General features: G+C 42.3%; 3 protein-coding genes and 1 long non-coding RNA gene across 26 annotated transcripts in view; 2 read left to right on the plus strand and 2 right to left on the minus strand.

The window, feature by feature from the left end:
• Nucleotides 1-13475, plus strand: part of unc80 (unc-80 homolog (C. elegans)) — a 60987-nt gene extending 47512 nt beyond the window's left edge. For 10 of the 22 annotated variants that reach the window (XM_085150002.1, XM_085150006.1, XM_085150011.1 and 7 more), the window contains 14 exons: nucleotides 457-687; nucleotides 2598-2721; nucleotides 2830-2955; nucleotides 3049-3172; nucleotides 3275-3481; nucleotides 3554-3738; nucleotides 3829-3994; nucleotides 4321-4747; nucleotides 6677-6733; nucleotides 7750-7828; nucleotides 8672-8777; nucleotides 9113-9133; nucleotides 9374-9588; nucleotides 10589-13475. In XM_085150002.1, coding sequence (XP_085006128.1) covers nucleotides 457-687; nucleotides 2598-2721; nucleotides 2830-2955; nucleotides 3049-3172; nucleotides 3275-3481; nucleotides 3554-3738; nucleotides 3829-3994; nucleotides 4321-4747; nucleotides 6677-6733; nucleotides 7750-7828; nucleotides 8672-8777; nucleotides 9113-9133; nucleotides 9374-9588; nucleotides 10589-11086 — 2566 coding nt within the window. In that variant the 3' untranslated portion in view covers nucleotides 11087-13475. The remainder of the gene's footprint in view (nucleotides 1-456; nucleotides 688-2597; nucleotides 2722-2829; nucleotides 2956-3048; nucleotides 3173-3274; nucleotides 3482-3553; nucleotides 3739-3828; nucleotides 3995-4320; nucleotides 4748-6676; nucleotides 6734-7749; nucleotides 7829-8671; nucleotides 8778-9112; nucleotides 9134-9373; nucleotides 9589-10588) is intronic. The other 12 variants (XM_085150013.1, XM_085150018.1, XM_085150022.1 and 9 more) reach the window with 7 other exon arrangements.
• Nucleotides 13476-13991: 516 nt separating this feature from the next.
• LOC146491536 (high-affinity choline transporter 1-like) lies at nucleotides 13992-22669 on the minus strand. 2 transcript variants are annotated; one of them, XM_085150028.1, is made up of 8 exons: nucleotides 22286-22669; nucleotides 21999-22118; nucleotides 21593-21748; nucleotides 21000-21148; nucleotides 20704-20847; nucleotides 15901-16054; nucleotides 15360-15574; nucleotides 13992-15274 (listed from the first exon to the last, which is right to left on the minus strand). In XM_085150028.1, exons 1-8 carry the CDS (start codon nucleotides 22467-22469, stop codon nucleotides 14750-14752), a joined length of 1647 nt encoding a protein of 548 aa, XP_085006154.1. In that variant the 5' UTR covers nucleotides 22470-22669; the 3' UTR covers nucleotides 13992-14749. The 2 variants fall into 2 exon arrangements, with proteins under 2 accessions (XP_085006154.1, XP_085006155.1); XM_085150029.1 differs by having other exon boundaries at nucleotides 21999-22112; nucleotides 22286-22667.
• Nucleotides 16551-18578, plus strand: LOC146491537 (uncharacterized). Its single transcript, XM_085150030.1, has 4 exons — nucleotides 16551-16985; nucleotides 17124-17375; nucleotides 17950-18039; nucleotides 18213-18578. The coding sequence occupies exons 1-4, from the start codon at nucleotides 16856-16858 to the stop codon at nucleotides 18470-18472; spliced, it is 732 nt and encodes a 243-aa protein (XP_085006156.1). The 5' UTR covers nucleotides 16551-16855; the 3' UTR covers nucleotides 18473-18578.
• LOC146491538 (uncharacterized) lies at nucleotides 19148-20692 on the minus strand. Its single transcript, XR_014872185.1, has 2 exons — nucleotides 19951-20692; nucleotides 19148-19390 (listed from the first exon to the last, which is right to left on the minus strand). It is a non-coding gene; the product is annotated as an uncharacterized LOC146491538 (long non-coding RNA).
• Nucleotides 22670-23493: the final 824 nt, after the last annotated feature.

Consider the following 23493-nt stretch of genomic DNA (forward strand, 5'->3'; position numbering starts at 1 on the left):
AAAATTCAAACTTTTTCATCAGAATTATTTTTTCTCAGAATTCTGGAAAAGAAGAAAAAAAAGATGTGCCCAATTTTTTTTCCAGTGGCCCTAATCCTCTTCCGTAGGTATCTATAGTCGATTGACTAGTGGACAATTAACTTGCTCTTATTTTGAAACTAAAGCCACTTCAAACTTGTTTTCCTTCTTGCTGTTGTGGCAATTTTTTGTTTTTAAGATGTTAATTAATATTTACACGTACACTGACTGTTTTTTTTGTACCATGCATGTATGCATAGTGTTATACAATATTGCAGACCGGCCCTAATTCAACTTTGGTTGATATCTCTTTGACACAATACACACATTTTGGGAATAAAGTCAGTAAAGTTGTTTCTTCCCATTCCTTAGTTAATTTTAAAGCTGTATCCTAAAAAGCACTTGTAAGTTGAACTGAATGAATGTTTCTGCCCCCAGGCTGGCAGAGATCGCCCATGCCCTGCTGAAGCTGGCGCCCTACGACACCCTGACCATGGAGAGCCGAGGGCTGCGGCGTTACATCATGGAGATGCTGCCTATCACTGACTGGTCGTCCGAGGCCGTCCGGCCTGCCCTCATCCTCATCCTCAAGAGGCTGGACCGCATGTTCAACAAGATCCACAAGATGCCCACGCTCAGGTGCGCTCGCCCTCAGGCTTTATGCAGCAGGTCTGTTGAACACAATCCCTCTTCTTTCTCCGTCTCCCTGTGAGTGTATCGTGCTGTGCCGCTGCCGTGGTGTGTACAGTGAATAGACGGCTTCTTGGCACTGTCCTCTGTAGCGCTGCCTTCGTGGGTGCTGTACCGTAAGTGCTTCTGTGGACTGTGTTTTCCTGTCTGTGAGTTTAAATGCGTAATGGCATAAAAGTGTGTGACGATGTTTGTTCTAACAGTGGATCAGTGGCAGCGTTCCTCTATGCCTGGAGCGTCCAGTCTTTGGCCATGGAAAGCAACATATAGGTGTTATGTTGTCTTTTTAGTCTTTATTTAGCTCACAATGAAGAACTAATTCTTCATCACCCTTATAGATGTGATGCAATGCAAAAATCTTTTTTCTTTATATACAGATTTTAAAATTTTGATGCATCTTAAACAGTTTTTAATGCTTTAATGTAAACTTTTGTTTAGATTTTTCCACAATTCTGATGCAGTAATGACCAAGAAACCTGCTGGTATTAGAATTACCAGTGTAATGATACCAATAATCACAGTTATAATCTCTATTTTCAAGAAATTTCATAAAATAAATTTCATACATAAAAACCAAGTCAAACACTAAATATTTTGCAATATTTAGCCGCAATATTTTGTCTTAAAAGCTGGAACTTTGAAATCAACTTCTCTGCATGTTTCAGTAAAAGTAATTCATCGTGATTGTGTCCTCTTCTACTGATTTCGACTGCTTTAAAGAATATTATGTTACTTGTACTTGAGAAGCTATAGACAAAACATCAGGTCTTCACATCTGCTGCCGTCAGAGATCGCACACATCCAAATATTTCAGGGACTTCAGTGAACTTGTCTCCTGAAAGTCCTTATTCAGGTATTTACTAGAGGTGGGAATCTCCAGACAGCCCACAATACAATACTATTGTAGTTTTTAAAGTTTTGCAGTATATTGAGTATTGCGGTAATACTGCTCTAAAGTAAAAAAAAACAAACACACGTTTCACATAACTTTTCATTATCCTCGCCTTTCCAGTGGTCCAATCCTGCAAAAAACTGTAGAAAGTTGGAGTAAAACTATCACAGAGGTCCATTTGCATATATACATAAATGCATAAATGTTGGTAATAAAGAGCACAGAAAAGCTTCCCTGCCTGTAGACTGGAGGCAGCTAGCTGAGAGGTAACACTGCTCTGAGGCGGATCTGTTGCTGCAATGTTTAGTTGGCTATGTTTGTGAGCTTTGCGACATTTGTTGTCTTTGATGCAATCTTTGACTTCTATGAGCTCTAAAAGTTTGAGATTTAAATATGTATTCATGCTGTGTAATTTTGTGAAATTTTATGGCAACACTGTGCCATCGTAGGGCGTCATAATGAAAAAATATTGAGTGTGTTGTACAGCTCTCTCCATACACTTTCATCTGAAATGTTCCTTGATGTGGTTTCTTGAAGTTTCTTTTCAAGGTCAACTTTGACCTTGGGTGCTAATGTCTCCCAAGGCTTAGTATGTTGATGTGAAGTTTGAAGACAGGCCATAAAAATAGTTGTTAACCCTCTCAAGGCAGACGTTGCAGATTTGCAACAGTTAAAAGCTAACAACCTGATTACCCCACATACATATTTTATGAGTTTTTTTTACTCAGAAGTACCACTGCAGGTATTCTTTTGTGCATTAGCAACAAAAACTTAATTTGAGCCTGAGAGGGTTAATATTGATAGGGTTGTACCATATCTACCATTTTACCAACTTTGAAGGTGATATCTTGAAAACTGTCGACACTAGATTGGTTACAAACAAACTCCCTTCAGGGGCAGAATTGTTTTTCCCTGTGAGCTCTTTTTTTTAAAACTCATGACAATGTGCTTGTATGTGGTTTCGGGGGGTGGTGGTGTGTACTTGTTTGTTCTCCAGGAGACAGGTGGAGTGGGAGGCGGCCAGTAGCCTGATCGAGGGGATCTGCCTGACCTTGCAGCGACAGCCAATCATTTCGTTCCTGCCTCACCTGCGCTCGCTTATCAACGTCTGCGTCAACCTGGTATGGGACTGCAAAGATGTTGAAAAGCAAAGTTGTTTTTCTTTTTTTCTTTTTTTTTAGCATTTTCTTAAGTTTTTTGGTGGGGTGGTTTGTCTGGTCTGTTGTCAGGTGATGGGTGTGGTCGGCCCCTCCAGTGTGGCGGACGGGCTGCCACTCCTCCACCTCAGCCCTTACCTGTCTCCGCCTCTGCCCTTTAGCACCGCCGTGGTCCGATTGGTTGCTCTGCAGATTCAGGTATGGCGAGATGACCCCATCAAACACCCACTCATAAAGCAATAAAGCAGCTGCTCCGCATGCTAATACTAATTCCCTCGCGCTTCTCCACAGGCCTTGAAGGAAGACTTCCCCCTCAGTCACGTGATCTCACCTTTCACCAATCAGGAAAGGCGGGAGGGGATGCTGCTCAACCTGCTCATTCCCTTCGTGTTAACTGTAGGCTCCGGGAGCAAAGGTGATTTATTGGTGCGATTGGAGGAGGAGACTTAAAACGCCAATCAGCATCTTGCTCAAGGTTTTTTGCATTTCCTGCTTTTGTTTTGTTTTCTCGATGCAGACAGCCCCCACCTGGAGCAGCCGGAGGTCTTCCTGCTCCTACAGACAGTCATCAACATCCTGCTTCCCCCTCGTATCATCTCCACATCCCGCACCAAGAACTTCATGCTTGACGCCTCTCCGGCTCACTGCTCCACGCCGGGCGACCCTGGGAAAGATCTGCGTAGGGAGGGATTAGCAGAGTCCACGAGCCAGGCTGCTTATTTAGGTACAATAAAAGAGGCGAGAACATTTTATAGCTTTGCTTTGTCTTCCTCTTCTCATCCTCCTTCCTCCACAGCTCTGAAGGTGGTGCTGGTTTGCTTCGAGCGCTCGCTGGGGAACCAGTGGTATCGGCTGAGCCTGCAGGTGAAGGAGATGGCTCTGAGGAAGGTGGGCGGCTTGGCTTTCTGGGACTTCATCGACTTTATCGTCCGAACCCGGATCCCTATTTTTGTCCTGCTCAGACCCTTTATACAGTGCAAGGTAGGGGATTTCAGGAGCCTGCTGCTCCTTCAGCACTCCTGAAAAGTTTGCTGTCATCTTCCTCACTTTTCCTCCATCTTACTTTTCCAGTTGCTGACCCAGCCGGCCGATTCCCAGGAAGAGATCACAGCGCGCCACCACATCGCTGATCAGCTGGAGCGGCGCTTCATCCCACGACCTCTCTGCAAGAGCTCACTGTTTGCAGAGTTCAACAATGAGCTCAAGATCCTCAAAGAGGCTGTGCACAGCGGCTCGGGTCAGGAGCTACATACTAAAAAATTAAAGGAACAGTTCATCTAAAATTCCCATTTTATCCATCTAGTGTTTTTTGGCTTCTCGTCACACACATACTGACGTACAACATACTGCAGTCCAAAGACCCTGATATAATCTGACAGGAGATGATTGCTGTGTATGTCTGTATGTTTAATTTCTTAATGGAACATGAGTATGTTTTTAAAAAATGTCCACGTAAAAGGAATCAGTAATATAGACGAATAAACAGGGTGAACTTGTCCTGTAAGTGTTTTCAAATAGAAGCTATCAACTCTGCAGTCACATATGGCGTTTTCCACCCCACAGCATATCAGGGCAAGACATCCATCAGCACAGTGGGCACCTCCACATCAGCCTACCGCCTCAGTTTGGCCACAATGTCGCGGTCCAACACAGGCACTGGAACAGTTTGGGAGCAGGACAGCCAACCGTCACGGCAGCCCTCACAGGACACGCTCAGCCGTACCGACGAGGACGATGAAGAGAGTCAGAAACACTGTTCCCTTGTTTTTACCAGCTATTCTCACTCATTCCTGTTCACTTCCTTTAAAGTGAACTCACCACTCTACGTTCCTCTCGCTGCAGTTGACTCCATGAGCATTCCCAGCGTGGTGAGCGAGCACGAAGCCTTCATGCCCAGGGTGATGTCACAGCGCCGTTTCTCCAGCCACGCCACTGGCTCGGCGGCCTCTCAGCCCGAGGCCCCCCGCACCACCATGTTGCCCAGCCACAGGTAACATTTCCCACTGAACCTGGGAGCCACAGATAAACACTTATGTAAAACAGTCACACCTAGTTCAGTGAAAATCTTTTTTTAGTTCAATCTGTTTAGTCTTTATGGGTTAAAAAAACAAACAAACAAAAAATGGTGGTTTAGTAGTTAGTTGTTAGCTGCAATATGCAAGTTGTTTTTCCTGTACTTGAAAAGTAAAGATGAAATGGTGTGAAGGCAGAAATAATCTCACTAGCCATTAAAAGGCGATTTCAGACCTAGTGAAAGGGAGAAAACAAAAGGGCTGAAAAATAAAGCTAACTGCAGATGCTGCATGATCAAACAGCCAGCTTTATAACAGGAAACAAAGGAGTAAAAAGGCCTACAGTGACCAGCTCTGTTTAAACTGCATTAAGGCACCAGTCACCTGGAAACCAGTTGTTCTGAACTATCTGTTTTCCTTGATCAGCAAATGGTTACAGGCTGTCACTAGGTCACAAAAAGAGTGCTGTAGCAGATTGCTCTTTGTTTGGTGAGTTTTTCTTTGGGGGGTAAATACATTTGTTCCTCAGGTTTTTCTACTTCTTTTTAAATTCCCCCTGTACCATCCAGTGTTTGTGAGTCCTTATATTAATGCTATGATTAGTATTCCTTATATTCAGAAAAGAATTGTTCCTTTTTCATTTATTAATTACAAAGCTTTGGCAAAACATTAGCTGGATTCAGCTGTGCTGAATAGGCCAATCACAATAGTTACAGGCCACATCAGTGCCACATGCAGTTACATTAGGGAGGTACACATCAGGTTACTACAGAAGAGGATTAGGGCCACTAATAAGAAATGGGGAGTGTCTTTTGGAGTTTTTATCCCTCAGAATTCTGAGAAGAAAAAAATGAATTCTGACTTTGTTCTCAGAATTCAGAGAAAAAAGTTAGAATTTGAACATTAATCTTAGTCATGAGATTAATTCTGACATTTATCTCAAAACTCTGAGGGGAAAAAGTCTGAATCCTGACAATAATTTCAGTATTCTGAAAAGATAGTAATAATTTTTATATAAATCTTTGTCATGAGATTAATTTTGACATTAATCTCAGAAGTTTGAATTCTTAGATTAATCTAAGAATTCTACATAAGACACATAACATACATACATAAGAAGGTCAATCGGGAGATTAATTCTGGAGATTCTCATTTTTTTCAGGGGCCCTGAAAAAGTCCTAATCCTGCATAGGTTTTGGTGCAGTTTTAGAGGGGCTTGTGCTTACGACATAGTGTAGCTACAGTGCAAATTTCTAACTGAAACATATGTCATCAGTTATAAACCTCAGAGGCTTACAGCGAGTTTATGCTTCACGATCAAGGCTCCTGAGTGCCTGACGTACATCTCCCTTGTAATGTAATGTTCCAGGACTTTATTAATATGTTTCTACACTTGCGATGTATGAATGCAGGTTGCTAACCAATAAAGAAATCAGCTGATAGCTTCACTCTCAAATACGTTGACTCTTGACTACAAAAAGCTAAAGTGTCTAAACTTCACAGCTATATTTGAGAACCACCGTGCTTCTATCCTGCTGGTTAAACTAATGAGATTATTTCTGTTTTCAGAGCAGCTTTCATGAAATGTTCAACTCTTTCCTGTTTATTATGTAACATGTAGAGCCGACCGATGGACGAGAAATCAACCAGTCATATTCCACAACCACAGTCATATTTATCTATGTATATCTCTGTTGATTTATAATGTTTTTTTATTAAGCAGTGTTAAGACTCTGTTTCATGGTAAGAATGTTAAAAATCAAAAGTCTGCTCTGCCTTTGGTTACTTTTGGTTAGAGGAAACACCCTGGCTTATATAAACCCTGCTAAGGAAGGGGCTCAGGGTGGTGATGGATCTCACTACACTCCCTAAACTCCCATTTTCCCGCTTCGCCCCCCTTTTTACAGTGAACCCAATGTGCTAGATGAGTCCCAGGGTCTTCTGCAGGAGGGTAACCTCTCTAGGTACAGTGGCCCTCTCTCTGTCTGTGTCCCGTTGGTGCATTCTTGCATCTGTCTGCCACTGGGAGGGGCATCACCTCAGGACGGCCACCTCTATCGGCCGCCTCACTGTTGATCACTCATCCACATCGAATCAAATCGCCTTGGCCCGTCACACCTCCGCCCCCCCACCTCCCACTTACCCGTCTCTATCTCTTTCTGTGTGGGTCTCATGTGCTTTGTCTCTATCCCCTTAACCCCCCTCACTTCCCCTTGAGCTCCACACTGACCCTCATCTTCTCAGCTCATCCGCTGTGCTATCTTAACCAGGCCCCCTCCCCCTTTTACAAAAAAAAATGTTAAAAAGGGTCTCAGAGCCCCTGGGGCCAGGGAGCTCTGCCTCTGTTCTTTCTCTGTTAGCTGTGGTTCTTTACAGTTAATGTGCCATCACTAAAGTCAGCCTCTCATCGGTGCCATGGTGTTTCATACTGTTTACGTGTCTATCAGGCTTTTCGCTGATCAAATTGGGCGTCCTATTGTGGATACCAATCTGGAGGGGCACGAGGGAACTGGGGTGGCAACACAAAAAAATACAAACAATGGACACTTTAGTTGTTGTTTTTTGTTTAGAAGCTAACTTTAAATATGCCGTATGACTGTTTCATGGTTAGATGGGGACATTTCAGGTGTTTCAGGGGCATTTGTAGCACAAAAAACGAGACAAGTTGCTTTGTCAGGATTGCCACTCCAGGCCCTACTACTCCCCTGTTGTGTTTTCAGTGTTTGAATCATGGCAGCACTGTTATTTTTTTCCGTACTGTGATTGGGTGCCTTGTAGCACAACTGTGTGTATTGTGTAGTGAGTGAATGGGTAGAGTAGCAGCGACATCTTATTGTGATCAAAGTTGCGTTTATCGACGGTTGGATAATCTTTGCTTTTCAGTCCCTTTATGGTGACGGTTATTTCTGTGTGTTTTGCGTGAATGTGCGCACGTGAATGTGTGTGTGTGTGTGTGTCTCTTTATGACTGACTGCATCAGGGTGGCCAGTGTGCAGAGCGAACCAGGTCAGAACCTCCTGATCCAGCCTCCGTTAGGAAGAAAGCGAGGACTCAGACAGGTGTGGACATCACCTTTTTTCATGTGTCCCATGTGTCCATGTAACTTAATGGCATTGAGTATGTGCTATCTTAATTCACATTTAAGCAAATACATTACAAGAAAATAGAATTTAAAAGTCTTTTTAGACACACACATAAAATAAAAGAAATTCACTTCAGTTCAGTTTTATTTATATAGCGCCAAATCCCAAAAACAGTTGCCTCAAGGTGCTTTATATTGTAAGGTAAGGACCAATACAATAATACAAATAAACACACAAAACTCCAACAATCATATGAGCCCCTGTGAGCAAGTGCTCAACTGTGGGAAGGAGAAACTCTGTTTTAACAGGAAGAAACCTCTAGCAGAACCAGGCTCAGGGAGGAGTGGCATCTGCGCAACCAGTCGGGGTTGGTTATCAATCAAGTTATCAAAATAAGCCACCCTAAAAATGCTTAAACAATGTGGGGATAAAGAGGACAAAGTCTTTGAAGCAATATAGATTTATATTATTTTAATATATTTTTCATTTTATATATTTATATTTTTCAGACGTCTAATAAGTTTGTTATATTGTTACAATCACTGTTGTGGTAATTTTAATAATATATAGAATTTACTTCTGTATTATGTTCATGTTTATTATTATAAATCATTATTATTATTTTTTAAATAGATGTGGAAATGTATTTGTTTTAAATAATTCAGTCATTCTTGGGTTGTGTCCCGTTACAGATGTTACATAAACCTGTTTTTAAAAAGCATTTTATTTACTAAAAAGACAAGAACAACATCGCACATGGGCGCTACAGTATAGTGGGCAGGCTAACCATCTTGTGGATTTTCTTTAACTTTCCCGTAGATGCGACGCCCCCTGCTGTCCATTCCAAAAACCGAACCACGCGGTCGATCTGGAGCGAGGCTTTCTACAACGCGCAGGAGCATCCAGCCCAAGAACAAACCACTGGGTAACAGCACACATGCTTTCATCTGTCTTTTCTTAGATGAGGGATGATGAAAGCGCATCATGTGTTTTAAAATTCTGAAACAGGATGCGTGCGATCTTTAAAAGTAACAGCAAAACTCACCCTGCACTTCAGATCAAGCACACAAGCCAAATCTAGACTTACAAACACTTATACCTATAAAAATACTTTATTTATTGTCAGTGTGCTGACTTGAACTGACCCGTCCTCCCCATTCACGACCTCTGTGTTTGTTCCAATGCTGTTTGCTGTACCACCTGCCAGCAGACTGACTCTTCTCACTCTGTTCTGTCTCATGCTTTTGTTTCGAAATAAAGAAACTTTATTGGACTGTGAAGGTGAGACACAACTCGTAACCCTTCCTCTCCACCCTGCAACGGCTCGTCCCTTTTATCTGCAACCTCACCCAATAGGACGCTCTGCATGTCTGTCTTGCATTACCCCCCCGATCCCCTGCCTCCCCCTCTCCCATCCCCTCCCTGCCTCCACTCTCTTTGGTGGTGCTGATGTGTTAGCGAGTCGCTAGCTGGTGCTATCGTCTCTGTTTTGACCACGTGCGCATGCATGTCTGCCCACAGCGCATGGAGACCAAAAGAGATCAGTCACCTTTACAGAGAATCAAGGCCAGCAGGCGTCCACGGGGGCAAGCAAGCCTCCAACTCCCAGCACTGTGGACCCACCGGGCGAAGGCAGAGGGACGAGTCCTGCCCCATCAAAGTCCCCAACCCTGGAAGTACCCCCCACCTCTTCAGCCATGATCATGGCTGACCTGCACGGACCTACAAATGTACAGGTAGGACCAGCTGAAGGAGGAAATGCAGAATGCTGTGGACATTAAATAATATTATATATTAGACATGAATTTATTTGAAAATGTCCTAAATACACAGAAATAGACGTTCTGTTTATTTTGAAAACTCAGACTGACCACTTTATTTTTAATTACCTTCATAAACAGAATGCTTTTCTTCGCAATGTTAACTGTGAGTGAAAACAAATAGGGCAGAGCCGTGCGTGTGATTGGCTGTTGCTTTGGTAACAGTGGACAGCTAATCATATGACATTTTGAACGCAAACTATAGCACTAAGTGTTACCTACATTTATTTCATCTTCTTCTTACCATCACCATTTTGTAAACCATGTCATGTTGTGGTATAAACAATACAATTGAAGTACTTACATAGTTGGTTCACCCAAAAAGAAAAAAATCCTAATTTTTTTTGTAGCAGTATCTACTGATTTATAGTCACCAGCTTTTTGATTGGTACACTTTGCTAGTACTGGGTTGGACTGCCTTTGTCTTCAGAACCATTTAATTCTTTGAGGTATAGATTCAACCCAGTGGTGCTCTGGATTGAGATCTGATGACTATGGGGGCCGTTTGAGTACAGAGAACTCAGTTTGAGATGATTTTCTGTTTTTCAGCTCATCCCCTGTAAAACTCCAGAGATGGTTGTTTACGAAAAATCTTAGCAGTTTCTGAAACACTCAGACCAGCAACAACCACTACACTACGCAACTACATGCCTAAATATAGAGGGTTGATCGATTAGATATTTGTGCTAGCAAGTAGTAGAGTAATCTCAGTAGAACAACTGTACCTAACAAAGTGGCCAGTGAGTGGACCTAGTATTGAGCCCTGTGGCACGCCTTTACGGCCTTCAAACCAGAATGATGACCATCTGCAGCTATTCCTCTAATTTTAAGAAGATAAAAATATAATGTTATGTCATTTATGTGTGAAGTAGCCCTTTAAAAGCTAAACTACAGGAGCAGGTGTATTCCCACACAGGTCCCTCAAGCATTAAGCAGCAAGGAGAAGAGAGAGCAGTGGGGGCTACGCAGCAGCCTCTCCCCTCCCCCATCCATCTCCCGGCCTTCCACTCCAACACCCCCATCCCGAACCTGCTCCCCTCTCCCCCTCTCCAGAACCTGCTCCCCTCTCCCTTTGTCCCGCACCTCCTCTCCTCTTCCACCGCCACTCCCAGTGCTGAGCACAGCACCCGCTCCGGGTCCACCGCCGCCACCTCCATTACCACCAACTCATCTTGCTGCTGCTCCTCCTCCTCCACCACCGGGGCCTTCCAGGATCAGAGAGAGCCCTGGGGATGAGGACACAACCGCCCTGCTGCCGCGCAGCGACACCCTGCTGCAGCTCAGCGAGGACGACGGCACCGAGAACCCGCTTCTCACCCCGCTGCTGTCCCCTCCTCCCCCCCGCCAGTCGCCCCGCCGCTCTCCCCTCCCCCTCTCACCCGTCGACCTGGACCTGGATGAGTCCCACGTGTGATAGAGGTGACGGATGGATGTTTTTTCTATCCAGATGCTCTATAAAACACAAAAAGTAAAGTTTTTGGTTTTACTGAAAGTCTTAAACAGTTTGAAAGGACAGGAATGTTTTGACTTTATGTCTCCTAAATGAAGAAAACTCCTTCCTCTGTCTGAAATATGACAAATCAGAGTCACTCTCTTATCTTCTCTGTCCTCAGACTGAGGGCTGAATGTATGTTACAGCAGCAATCAACATAATGTCTCATCTCTGGTCCTCACCAAGAGCAGAAATGTTTTTTCAGCAATGATATCAAATACCTATTTAAGATAAGAGAAAGGATTATTTAACTCAGTAATGACTGTTTAAAATAGAAAATCTGTCTATATTGAAAAAGGAGATGATATAACATGTGATGTGGTGCAGATTTGTATAAACGTTATAAAGAGCCATTCTAAAGATAAAGTGAGTGACTTATCTTAGCACCTTTATTTGAAATGGAGTAAAGGGAATAAATATATAATACAGCATATGTATTTTAATCACATAGAAGTGGAGTATGACATGGAGTCTATGAGATTTTATATTTTAGAAAGAGATGTTTTTTTCTGTCATTTGCACTGCAAAATGTTCATCAAGTCGAATACACGTGTTTCCAGCTAAAACTCCGTCATATCCAGTGCTTTAAGTGATGCTGTTTGTAAAGTAAACGTCTTGATGTGGATAAAAACTTTTCCATCAACTCTGCTAAAAAATAAAAGTTTAGGATAAATCAGAGACGCTCAACGGGATAACCGAAACAAATTCAACACAATTTTGACTTTTTGTGTTTTTTAGCGTGGATGCAATCTGAAAGGCTAACGCTAAACTGTAAACATGGTCACATGACTTTTTCATGTGGTAAGATGTTGTGCCGTCTAATCGTGCTCCCTGTATTACAGCACAGTCTCACAGCAGCTTATGAAGTAGTTGCGACCTTTGTGTTCATGTATATGTACCTCGTATTTTCATGTTTAAAAGGAGAGAAAAAAGTCCACAGTTGCACAGATTGACAGAGTTACATGGATGCGAGAGATTACAGGAGTTGCAGTAGTTGGAGGAATGGGACAGATTGCAGAAATTGCAATGGTAGCAGGGATATGAGGGATTTTAGGAAATGTGAGGGTTACAGAGATGGGAGCGATTGCAAGGGTTGTAATGGCTTCAGGAATAGGAGAGACTGCAGGAATGTGTAAAAAAAAAAAATCACTTTTGGTGTATTTACTGACGCATCCCACCAACCCCAACGATGGCACGGACCATAGTGTGCACCATAACTGGAGAGAAAATCATGGTGACCAATCAGGAACTTTGTATGGTAGACCCTCCCACAGCCTCTGTCATCCGAGGCTTCATATTTGGGGCCTGGCTGTGGAAACAGCAAAAAACCAACCAGTTCCCCTTTTAAATGTAGAGACACTACATTTGAATGTGTTTTATCTGTTTGTTAGTTTTAGGAAGAAGGCAGTAGATTGCGGTAGATAAATAAACCAACACCGGTTGTTCTATTGCCATCATCATACAGTCATAATGTCCTACCATTGTCTCATTGAGTTCAGCTCTAACTCTAAAGTGTATGTTGTGCACAATATTTTATTTGGGACCAAAGACTGTATCTTTACATAGCAGTTATATATGTAAGAAAAAGGCATATAATATTTACAGAGACGCTTGTCCTGGTGTTGGTCATGCTGTTCTGTTTGTGTCTGTGATGTCTTCTATTCAGAGCAGTGGGGACGGGATGTCTCTTATCTTTATTGCAACTGTGACGATGCAGTAGATAGACGTTACCTCGTTTCTCATTTCATGCCTTAACAGAGACGTCTGCATACATCGGTTTATTTAGTCCACTGAGAACCTCATACCTCCAGGAGTATCCACTGAAACAGTCCCGCAGTAACGTCAGGTTGTTTTCTGTCTGCCGTGTTCGTGACACTCAGCTGCTTGCTGTGGCCTCCACACTCAAACCTCTCTGTGTGCTGTCAGGCCACAGAAGACAAAACGTGCCATAACTCACACCAGTGCACTGTGAGTGTTTTATTGTTGGCTGCTTCTGGCTTTCTTTTGTCTGTCATGATTTGTGAAAAATTATGTAATCATTTTGGTTACGCAGAGACTAAAGTTACGCAGAGGGAATGATGCATTTCTTAAAGGGGGTTGTCGTTGTGTCGTCTAAATCCACGCAGCTCTGCAAATTCTTCATTTGATGTTTCTAAATGCATATTACGCCAAGCCTAGAGTGTAAAGACGCATCAGCATATTTATTGTTGAGGGTCGCTGGGTTTGTCACTCCCTTTAAATGTAACTTGTCTGTGTCGAATGATGTCTTCTTTGTGCAAAGATTAAATAATAAAGCTTCACTATATCAGAATATTTCCTAAATATCTAAATAAATGGATATTGTTTACACTGTTTTTCAGCTTTGTCTGGGTTTTTTTTTTAAATGGAGGTTTCTGTCATTTTCAGTTCTTGCTTTGAGCTCAGCAAGATGACTGACGACTTTTTAAATAGGGTCAGGTTTCTTTTTTTTACAGTAGCTCTGAGAGGTCAAACACACTGCGACATAAGAAAATAAAAGCATATATAATATAAAAATGCTGCAAAAGCTAAAAAAAATCAAGAACACAATGGGTTTTTGGGGAGACAATAACGTGACAGACGAGCTAACTATGTACAGCTAATGGAAAACGTACTGACACTATTATATTAATCATGTGTTTAAAACACTTTATGTTCATCTTTTTATTCCTCACAACATCAATGAACCTCTGCTTCGTCTAAGCCTGTGTCACTGTAAGCCTACACTTGTTTTTGGTTTCTGTCACTTCCATAGCCGGTCCGTCACATTATTGTGTCCCCAAAAACACATCCATTACGTTTTGTGATATTTTCTTCTATTTTTTTTACTTCCTTCGTGTTTTATTCGACTTTTGCTGAGTTTTTTCTACTTCTATTGTGTTTTACTGTTGTCTTTTTTTTTTTTTTAAGTTCCAGTGTGTTTAACCTCTCAGGGTCATTGCATTTTTCCCTTAACAAATGCAATCATTTAAAAAGTGCACTTTGAATTTACTTGGTTAACCTCTCTCTAATATTAAAATTTATGGCATGTAAGCATGAGAAATATGCAAAAAAATGAGGAATCAGAGAGGGGGCAAACTTTTTCACAGTATGGAATTTTATATTGCACAACTTAATGACATAAACAGATTTAAAGTATAACATGCCCACTGATTAGTACGAAATATTTATTATTGAAATGTTAACAGTAAAATAGCTATTTACTCAAGTTTAACTAACAATCAGTTCATTATTAGCAGTGGTTGTTATACTGAGTTACCCACACAAATAGTGATATACACAAATATGCTGCTGTTACAGCAGAGCAGATGTTTCTCTTAAATAATGATTTTAAAAAACAAACAAACATGTAAAATTTGCTCTAAGCAGCTTGGTTAATTGTTTTCTGACTCAAGGTAATTGTAAACATAATGTTTAACTAGCTGTTAAGTAAAAGGTATTTGTTCATTTTATTTTGCATAACAACAAAAGTAATCCAGAAATCAGGCAACATTGCCATTACCAATGTGCATCATTTAATATAGCAGAAGTGCTGAAGACTTGAAAATGTAGGAAAAAAAGATAAACTTAGCATCTTGTGTCCAACATCAGTTCAGATGCATGTTTATCATTTTCACCTAGTTTGGCGCCATCTGCTGGTGCTGTTTCTTCTTGAGTCGTCACCCTGAACAGGTCCCACCTCTCTGGGAGGATCCCCTTGTTGAACAAGAGCGACGTCGCATAAGAAAATACCAGGATGGTGACCAGAGAGGACAGCATGCAAGTGGTCTTGAAAGGCCAGCGCTGCACATAAACACCATCCTCCAGAGAGCAGCCAGGGAAACGCAGGATGGCGGGAAGGTTGAACACCGGCTCGCCACACAGCACTCTCATCACAAAGGCAACAACGTAACCTGCCACGGCCCCGTAGGCACTGGATGATCCGACGAAGAGGATGCAGATCAGCTGGGGGAGCATGACGGTGTAGGTCAAGTCAGAGCTGAGGATCCAGAAGGCCAACGTTCTGCTGTCCAGGTAGGTGAGTGAGGTTCCTACAGTCCCTACGACCACTATGGAGAGGCGGATCACCCACTGCAGCTCTCTCTCTGATACCTAAACAGAACACCAAAGCTCATTTTTCCCAAAATATCAACACAAACTTTTAAGAACTCAGCATTCTGACCGACTTTGTTCCTACCGGATGTCGAACAAGGGTGTAGATGTTGGTGGTGAAGATGGAGGTTGCCGCCAGCAGGCACGAGTCAGTGGATGACATGGCAGCGCCGGCGATGGCTCCCATGCCGACAACAAAAACAGCGGTGGGGGTAAGATGCAAAAGGATAATGGGCAACGCCATGGCAGCCTGTCCTCGCTCATAGGGTGACGGTGAGCCATAAGAGGTCAGGTTCCAGTCTGAAGCATAAGAGGAAACATTATAATGTTTAAAGTTACTGAAATATGAGTCTTCCTGCTCCTTTCTGATCTCTGGATCATCTGAATCATTCTGCTGAAGGCTCATCGTGTACGGAAGCCCCTTTTTGCCAGATAAAATATAAATTCAAAATAAAATCTATGAAAACTGTTTGGATGAGTAAAAAGAACATTACAAGTTTTATGTGTAGTTAGTGTTTGAATTTTTTTAGTAAATGATGTGCAGAGGGAAAAGGGTGAAATGGAGGCAGATGATCCGCTGTGGGGACAACTAAAGGGTTTAGCCAGAAGAAAGATGTTAGGTGTACCTGTTGATGCTGCAACAGCTCCGATCAGCACAGGTGGAATTCCCAGAACAATGACCACACCTGCCGCTATGAAACAAATCATTCTGGCCGTGGCCGTGGAGCTGGAGGAGAGTGTCCTCTGATGGAAGTCCTGAAACGCCAAATTTCCAACACTCTGAAAACAAAGAGCAAGCCCACAATCTACTATGTTCATTTTTTTAAGATACTTTTTTTTAAAACGAGAGATTTTCTTGTGTTTTAGTAATTACCAGCATAAGAACATATTGCTCACAGTTTGTTTTTAACAAATAAAAACATATACGGGGCCAAGAGTTTAAAAGGAAATCACACCCATGATGTAGATGTCTCAAAATGCCTGAGGGAAAGTATTGATTTTCAGCTTTGTCCTTGCGCACAGAGATTCCTCCAAATTTTCTGATTCCTTTGATGATATTAAGCACTATGAATGAGGAGAGATTTAAAGTTTTCCTAATTTTACGTGAGTAAAACTTTTCTGAAATTGTTCGAAAATCTGTAGACAGGTTTTTGGAAATTGGTGAACCTCTGCCCATCATTACTTCTGAGAAACTCTGCCTAACGGTGTGTTCACACCGAACGCGATGGACGCGAATAGAGCGTCAGGTTTACATGTAAAGTCAATGGAAAAGCACGATGACGCGCGATTGCGGGTCCCGCGAAAATTCGGAAGCAGATTTGCGTCGCGAAAACGCCAAAACGCGTGAAACGCGCGTCAGTGTAGCGCGTCTGGCGCGTTTGACTCGCGAATAAAACCACGCGCGTGAGTTTTTGTGTTGCATTTTGTGCATACGCGCGTTTCGCGTCTACCGCTCGAGTTGGAAAAATCTGAACTCCAGCGTCAAATCGCGCCGCGACAACCAATCAGGAGCCTGGTGACGTGGCTCTGACCTAGGTCAAAGGGGCAGATCCAGCCAAAGCCCTTCATTCTTCATTCAGTATGGAGGAAAAGCTAATCAGTGCCGTGGCTAATCACCCGGAGCTATATGATGCTAGCTACTACTTCTACCGAGACAGGAATAAAAAGGACCTAGCTTGGAGACACATAAGTGAGGAGATCGGGCAACCTGGTAAGTTCATTCCTTCTTTTTAATTTTCAGACTGACCCGATGAACCCGCGCAAAAGCTAGCAAGCCTGCCTACTGTCCCGCTATTTTCCCACTGATGTACAAATACCTTTCCGCTAACAAGATAATGCGTTTATTCAGAGGACATCTGCAGGAGAAAGTGGAAGAGCCTCAGGGACACTTATAATAAGGAGAAGAAGGCAGAGAAGGAGAAGAGGAGTGGGTCTGCAGCAGGATCGGGGAGAAGATGGAAGTTCTTCGCGGTCATGGGGTTTCTGGACCCCTTCCTCACCCCGCGGGAGACTAGCGGTAATATGGTGCGGACCGTGGAGAACTTCTCCCCCGAGGACCAGGGACAGCCCGAAGAGGCAGCAGGGGAGTGTCAGTCAGAAGGTATGTTTACATTGAGTTAATGTAGGCAGTTAATTTATGCGTGTTGTCATACAGGAACATATTTTGTTTATTAATAAACAGTATACAGTAGTCCCGCTGTTCATCCGTCACTGCCTCGCCTTTTCGCTGATTTTTTTTATTGCACCGTACAGCTTTCAACAATGCGCATTGCATTCTGCAGCCCAAATGACAAATCTCCTCCATGTCGTGTCTCCTGCGCTTGCCAAACTTATCATGTTTGGTTTTGATAACCATCACGTCCAATAGAAAAAAACAGCACAAAAACACTCATAACTATGAGCCTCATTCGGAAATAGACACCTGCACCGGGAGCAAAAAAGGTGCACAAAAGTGGCGCCGCAGACGGAGAAAAAGCGCGGCATAATACTTTTACGTTTTAAAATCGACAAAGGTTTTCACTTTGAGAATCAACTTGTGAGAACTGTGACTACTGTTCATGTGCTGCAATAAATGAGAGACCACTGTATATAATAATAATAATAAGTATATAATAATATAATATTCTCTATGACTATTGTCTTCAACCTGTTAACATCTAATATTGTCTTGATAGAGTCAAGTAATCATGCAGCAGAGTCCTCAGCTGTCTCTTCTCCTGGCTCCCCAGTCCCTGGTCCCTCAGCTCCTGCTGCTGCACCCACAGGTATGAACATCAAGCACTGACAGCTTTTTACTTGCTTGAATTCCCTTGTGATCACCTTTACTAAATATCTACAACCAATCTGTTTATATCATGTTTTTTTTTTCAATTTTGAAAATGAAAATCTAGTAGCAGCCTTCTCATTACTTTGTGTTGTTTTGTGCTGTGTTTTACAGGCCCACAGAGGAGGACAGCTCGAAGGCGGGCGAGGGACGGGTCCCAGGACGGTCCATCGGCGGTGGAGCTGGCCATCCTGGAGTCCCTAAAGAGGCCACGCCCGTCTCCAACTGAACATTTCCTCCTCGGCCTTGTTCCTGTTCTGGAGAGCATGCCGCCTCAGACACGAGAATTCGTGAAATTTCAAATTTATAAATTAGCTTTTGAAAACAGCACAGCTGTGTTAAATTTGGAAACATTGGACCCTAATGATCAGTAGTTTTCTGATGAGGCAGCAGCTCTCCAGGGCAGAAACAATGTTCTTATTTTTCTCCTCCTTCTCCCTGAGGCTCTTCCACTCCAAGCTGGGTCCTTTTTATTCCTGTCTCTCTGTAAATAGTTACATTTCATATATTTATGATAAATGTTTTTGTTAATGAATTTATATTTTTTCAAATAAACATTTATAATGACAAAATGTCTCTGTTCTACTACACAGCAAATATTGGCACCCGACTTGACACAAGTAGAATTTATTTCATATTATACTAATGACAAAACATACTAATACAGTGGGATGCAAAAGTTTGGGCAACATTGTGAAAAGTAATTATTTTCTTGTACAAATCACTGGTTGTCACAATAAAAATAGTCAGTTAAATATATCATATAGGAGACACACACAGTGATATTTGAGAAGTGAAATGCAGTTTACAGAAAGTGTGCAATAAGTGTTTAAATCAAGCAGGTGCATAAATTGGCGACACAAAAAAAGAGAAATGAAATAAATATTTAGTGTATATGAATGTGTGTGTCTCCTATATGATATATTTAACTGACATTTTTCATTGTAACAGCGATTCATACAGGAAAATAATGACTATTAATAAGGTTGCCCAAACTTTTGCACCACACTGTATATAGGAACATAGTGAAGACAAGTTACTTAAGAGAGTAAAAAGAGGTTAGTTTATTTTGGAGTAGAGCTCCATTTATTAAGAAAAAATTAAAAGGACAGGAACACTCTTTAGAGGTTTGTGGGTGGCTCTTAAAAGAGCCGTTGTGGGGAAGTCACTCGGACTTCAAACAGGCTACTCCTTTGGTTGCCAAGACACAGCTCCCTCCACCGAGAAGTGAGCCATGAATTTCTCCCTCACCAGGACAGCCTCTCTGGAGGAGTTGTTTGCTGGCAAGGAACCTGGACAAAATTGTTTAAAATGAGTATTATGTGTACTGCAGTTACAAAATACATTATTGAAATTACAAAATTACAAATTGCAAAACATAAATCTTACATAAAACCTTTTGTAATTATAAGGATAATTACATGATATATATTAGATATAATCTAAAACAGTCTGCGGTGATTATATACAAATATTCAACTATCCCAGAATTAAACCAGGTCTAAATAAAAAGGAGTGAGTATCACTACAAAGGTTAACTCAGTGGTCCTAATGCTACAGTTTGATATCAGCAAACACCGAGCGCATACATTGATATGACACCACAGCCATGCTATCATTCAAACACTGATAACAGCATAAATCGAATTAAACCGGGACTTGATGAGACCTTCTGAGTATCACTAGAAATATTATAAACAGTCGTCTCCGTACCACAGTTTGCTTTCAGTAAACACCGAGAGCATTCACTGTTAGCATAGCACATCCATGTTAGCAGTGTATAAATGGATGGTTTAGCATGTATTAGCACAGGTATCAATAAAGGACTACCGTATTAAATACTTTTACTAACCTCAGGCAGATGGACAGGCGCTCTGCAGGTGGGATTGAGCGCCTGTAATTGGTGTCTAGGCGGGCGATTCTGGGACCGACCCGGGGAAGCAGGTCCTCAAACTGGCCGAGTGAAAGACGGTGATGTCGCTGGAATCGGCCGTCATCCAGGCGCAGCTCCTGGAGCAAATGGTGAAACTCACCAAACTGCTCATGCCTCTGGAGGACCTGATGGACCCAGGTAGGGCGAGGGCGTCTTTTACGCCGCTGCTCTGCTCTCCACAGTACATAGAGAAGGGAGACTCTCTCTTCAAGCGCTAACTCGACAGCTGCCATCTTGCAAAGATACCGGTCTGGCACAACTTCCTCCCACATCCCTCCCACATTTCCGGTTCACGCGCGTCAAAATATCATATTTTGAAGCGCGATGGATTTTTCTTGGACACGCGTTGAGGCGCGAATGTGCACGTGTCAAATTAGGGGCGTTTGGGGCGTTTTTGTTCGCGTCCATCGCGTTCGGTGTGAACACACCGTAAGAAGACTTTTTTATACCCAATCACATTACTTACCTCTTGCCAGTTAACCTAATGTTCCTCCCGCTGTTTCTTTTTTATTGTACCTCTTATTTTTTCAGCCTTTTTGTTCAATTTGTTTATTAGCGACTTATCAACTTTACACTTTATTTGATATAATCTTTTATATAAAATATTTTTGTTTTAATGGTCTTCAGATCTTATTAAATCATTAGAAACATGTTACTGTTATGTCATCTCACCATTGCGAGAAAATTATCGATCCATATCCACACGTCATCAGGCTCAAGGCGGCCGAGCCAGGGCGCCTGAAATGTGTGGTTGAAAGCCGTTTGACGGAGGTCGGTGTAGACATCACTCGCCAGAACGAAGGGAGCACACAACCACTGGAAAAAAAAACAGAGTAAAGCTTTTGAGAAACGAATCTGCTTCAACCTACGTTGTAACTGTAACGTGCACTCTTTCTTGCAAGAGATAACTTTTACCTCTGGCGTGTTGGAAAAGCAGTCTTGTTTATGTGTTGTCACATTAAACTCACCAAGCTACAAAACACCAGTGATAACTGGATGACATCAGTAAAAGCAACTGAATAGAGACCTCCAAGAACTGTGTAGACGACGGCCACCGCAGCAGAGATCCAGATGCAGAGACCTAAGGGCAGATCGGAAAAGACGGAAAGTGTGACCCCTGTTGGGAGAAAAACACACATAATCGATACCTCTGAAAATCATGTTGACCATTATAAATATTTAAAGATACTCATGGCAAATACAGGGAATTACAAGTTTTAAAACCTTCCAAAAATAACAAAACAAGAGTTAAAAAAAAAAACAGAACACCTGTGTGTTGTATTGAAGAGAGGGCAACTAAAGTTGAACGCTGTAGTTTTGTGTAATACCAGTTTGGACCACTAGATGTTGCAGGCGAGCCAGTGTTACTGGTGAACACGCTCTTATTTAAGTGGGCAAATCCTTACGAGGATATAACCGTATTTAAAATATGAAGTTTAGAGGTAACTGGTAAAATGCTGCCCCCTGGTTGTGAAAATGTCTGGCTAAATTCTGCAGGGTAACTACAAAAAGCACCTTTAGGCAACACTTCTGAAAGGAAGTGTTTGTGTGTTTACATTACCCAAGGAAATCAGTGTGACAGGAACCCACATGACTTCACTTATGAAAGGGATGATGGTGAGAAGCCCGGTCAGTGTTTTCCCATACTTCCTCTGAAAGGGATCCATCATGGTGATGTAATTTTTATCCCGCATCGGCTTTGCGAAGAACAGACCACCTTTAGCAAAAGAGACAACAATCAAAGCAGTGCAGAAATTAGATTTCAGGTTATGTTTGATTTTTGTGGTTAAGAGGAATATCAAGGTATTCAAAATTTGCCTTTAAGAGAAGGGGACAGTTAAGAAAAAAATCTTAAGTAATGATAGAAGATAAGGACATATCCTGTCTGAGTGTATCTTATATTGACGAAAATAGCCCATTTTAGGCATATTTTTGGAGGTAAATACTCCTCTGTAAGAGGTTCTTACCGATGATGAATGAAACTGACATTTGTAGAGGAATGAGAGCCCAGATTAGCCCCTTTGTGGGGTCATAAACAGTCTCTGCAACTCCAATGATAAAGGCACCTCCAACCCAAGTAGCTTCAGCTGATCATACAAGACAGAGCACACACAAGTCTCACATTCATGGTACAAGTTACTACTTTTATAAAAGCAAACAGATATTGTTTCATTAAAAAAAACAAAAAAAACAACGCAAAACGTGTTTGAAGTTAGCACCAAATTACTGATCACACACTTCTACGTGAACTCACCTGTCATGGTGAAGACGCCCACTGCCAAGGTGACCCTCCGATTAGCCAAAAAAGAAACTTCCATCTGTCCACCAGCTGAATTTTTCTCCATCTTCTTAGATTTCAAAGAAGCCCAGATCCCAATCCCCAGCACCAACAAATAAAAGATGACCATCGTTATTAGACCAGATATATGGAGAGCCATCGTGAATTAAAATGATAATAATGATAAGTTGGAGCTGCTGAGACTTTTCCTGGTGGTTATAGAAGCAATAGAAACTGCTCTTCAGCCGTGACGGAGGCCCTGAGTGAGACGCAGGGAGAGGAAAGTAAAGGAAGCTCGCTGCTCACCACAGGGAGGGTCAGACTGATGACCACCTTCACACTGTGTAGCTGTATCAGACTGTATCGGACACACCCACACACCCACACACACCTACACCCCCCCCCCCCCCCTTCCCCGCGTACACACATCTGCACCACTGCTGTCCAAGGATGTGCTTTGTAATGCTCTAAGCTTGTAAGGATTATCTTCACATTTACACAGTATGAAAACTTCAGCAAGGGTTTAAGCTATGACTGCTCAAAGCATCATGTTAAAAACAAAAGAAATCAGTTTAGACTTGAGAACAGGAATTGTTGATCTTCACAAAGCAGGAGATGGATATACATAGTTCTAAAGAAACTCATTGAGAACCACTGAGAACAAACAGAGGTAAGAAGCAAACGATTTCAAAGACTCTGGAAAGAAAACTAGTGAGAGATGTGTCTAAAGATCTCAGAACAATTACCAAGACACTTGTGAATGACTTGTCCAAGTCAGGAATTGTAGGAAAATCACTAGAACCCTGCACAGACTGAGAAAAACGCCACTTCTGCAGAAGAAACACATTCAGGCCAGACTGAAATATGCTAAGGACAACCCGATTATTATGCATACTGGAAGCACATGCTTTCGGCACATGAGACAAGGCTAGAGCTGTTAGGCCACAGAGACACTGCTTATGTTTGGAGAATGAAGGTAGAGGCGTACAACCCAAAGACCATTGTCCCCAGAGTGAAGCATGGTGGTGGGAGTATTATGCTGTGGGGATGCTTCAGTGTGTCTGGGACTGGGATTCTCATCAAGGTGGAAGGAATCATGAAGATTTTGCTGTTGTCTGCTGACGGGGAGCACCAGTGCCAAAGATGCCAGCAGGAACAACAAAGCTTGGGAAGGGCAGCCAATC

The sequence above is a fragment of the Neolamprologus multifasciatus genome, chromosome 23 (genome assembly GCF_963576455.1).
Source record: "Neolamprologus multifasciatus chromosome 23, fNeoMul1.2, whole genome shotgun sequence".
Lineage (NCBI taxonomy): Eukaryota > Metazoa > Chordata > Actinopteri > Cichliformes > Cichlidae > Neolamprologus > Neolamprologus multifasciatus.

What these genes read in the sequence shown, in the direction of transcription:
- LOC146491536 (XM_085150028.1), bottom strand. Translation starts at nt 22,469, where the DNA reads ATGGCTCTCCATATATCTGGTCTAATAACGATGGTCATCTTTTATTTG. An exon ending in GTCAGTTTCATTCATCATCG is followed by an intron (nt 21,749 to 21,998) that starts GTAAGAACCTCT and finishes CTTTTGCTAAAG; the next exon opens with GTGGTCTGTTCTTCGCAAAG. An exon ending in AGCTGTTGCAGCATCAACAG is followed by an intron (nt 15,575 to 15,900) that starts GTACACCTAACA and finishes CTTATGCTTCAG; the next exon opens with ACTGGAACCTGACCTCTTAT.
- LOC146491537 (XM_085150030.1), top strand. Translation starts at nt 16,856, where the DNA reads ATGGAGGAAAAGCTAATCAGTGCCGTGGCTAATCACCCGGAGCTATAT. An exon ending in AGGGGAGTGTCAGTCAGAAG is followed by an intron (nt 17,376 to 17,949) that starts GTATGTTTACAT and finishes TTGTCTTGATAG; the next exon opens with AGTCAAGTAATCATGCAGCA. An exon ending in TCCTGCTGCTGCACCCACAG is followed by an intron (nt 18,040 to 18,212) that starts GTATGAACATCA and finishes TGTGTTTTACAG; the next exon opens with GCCCACAGAGGAGGACAGCT.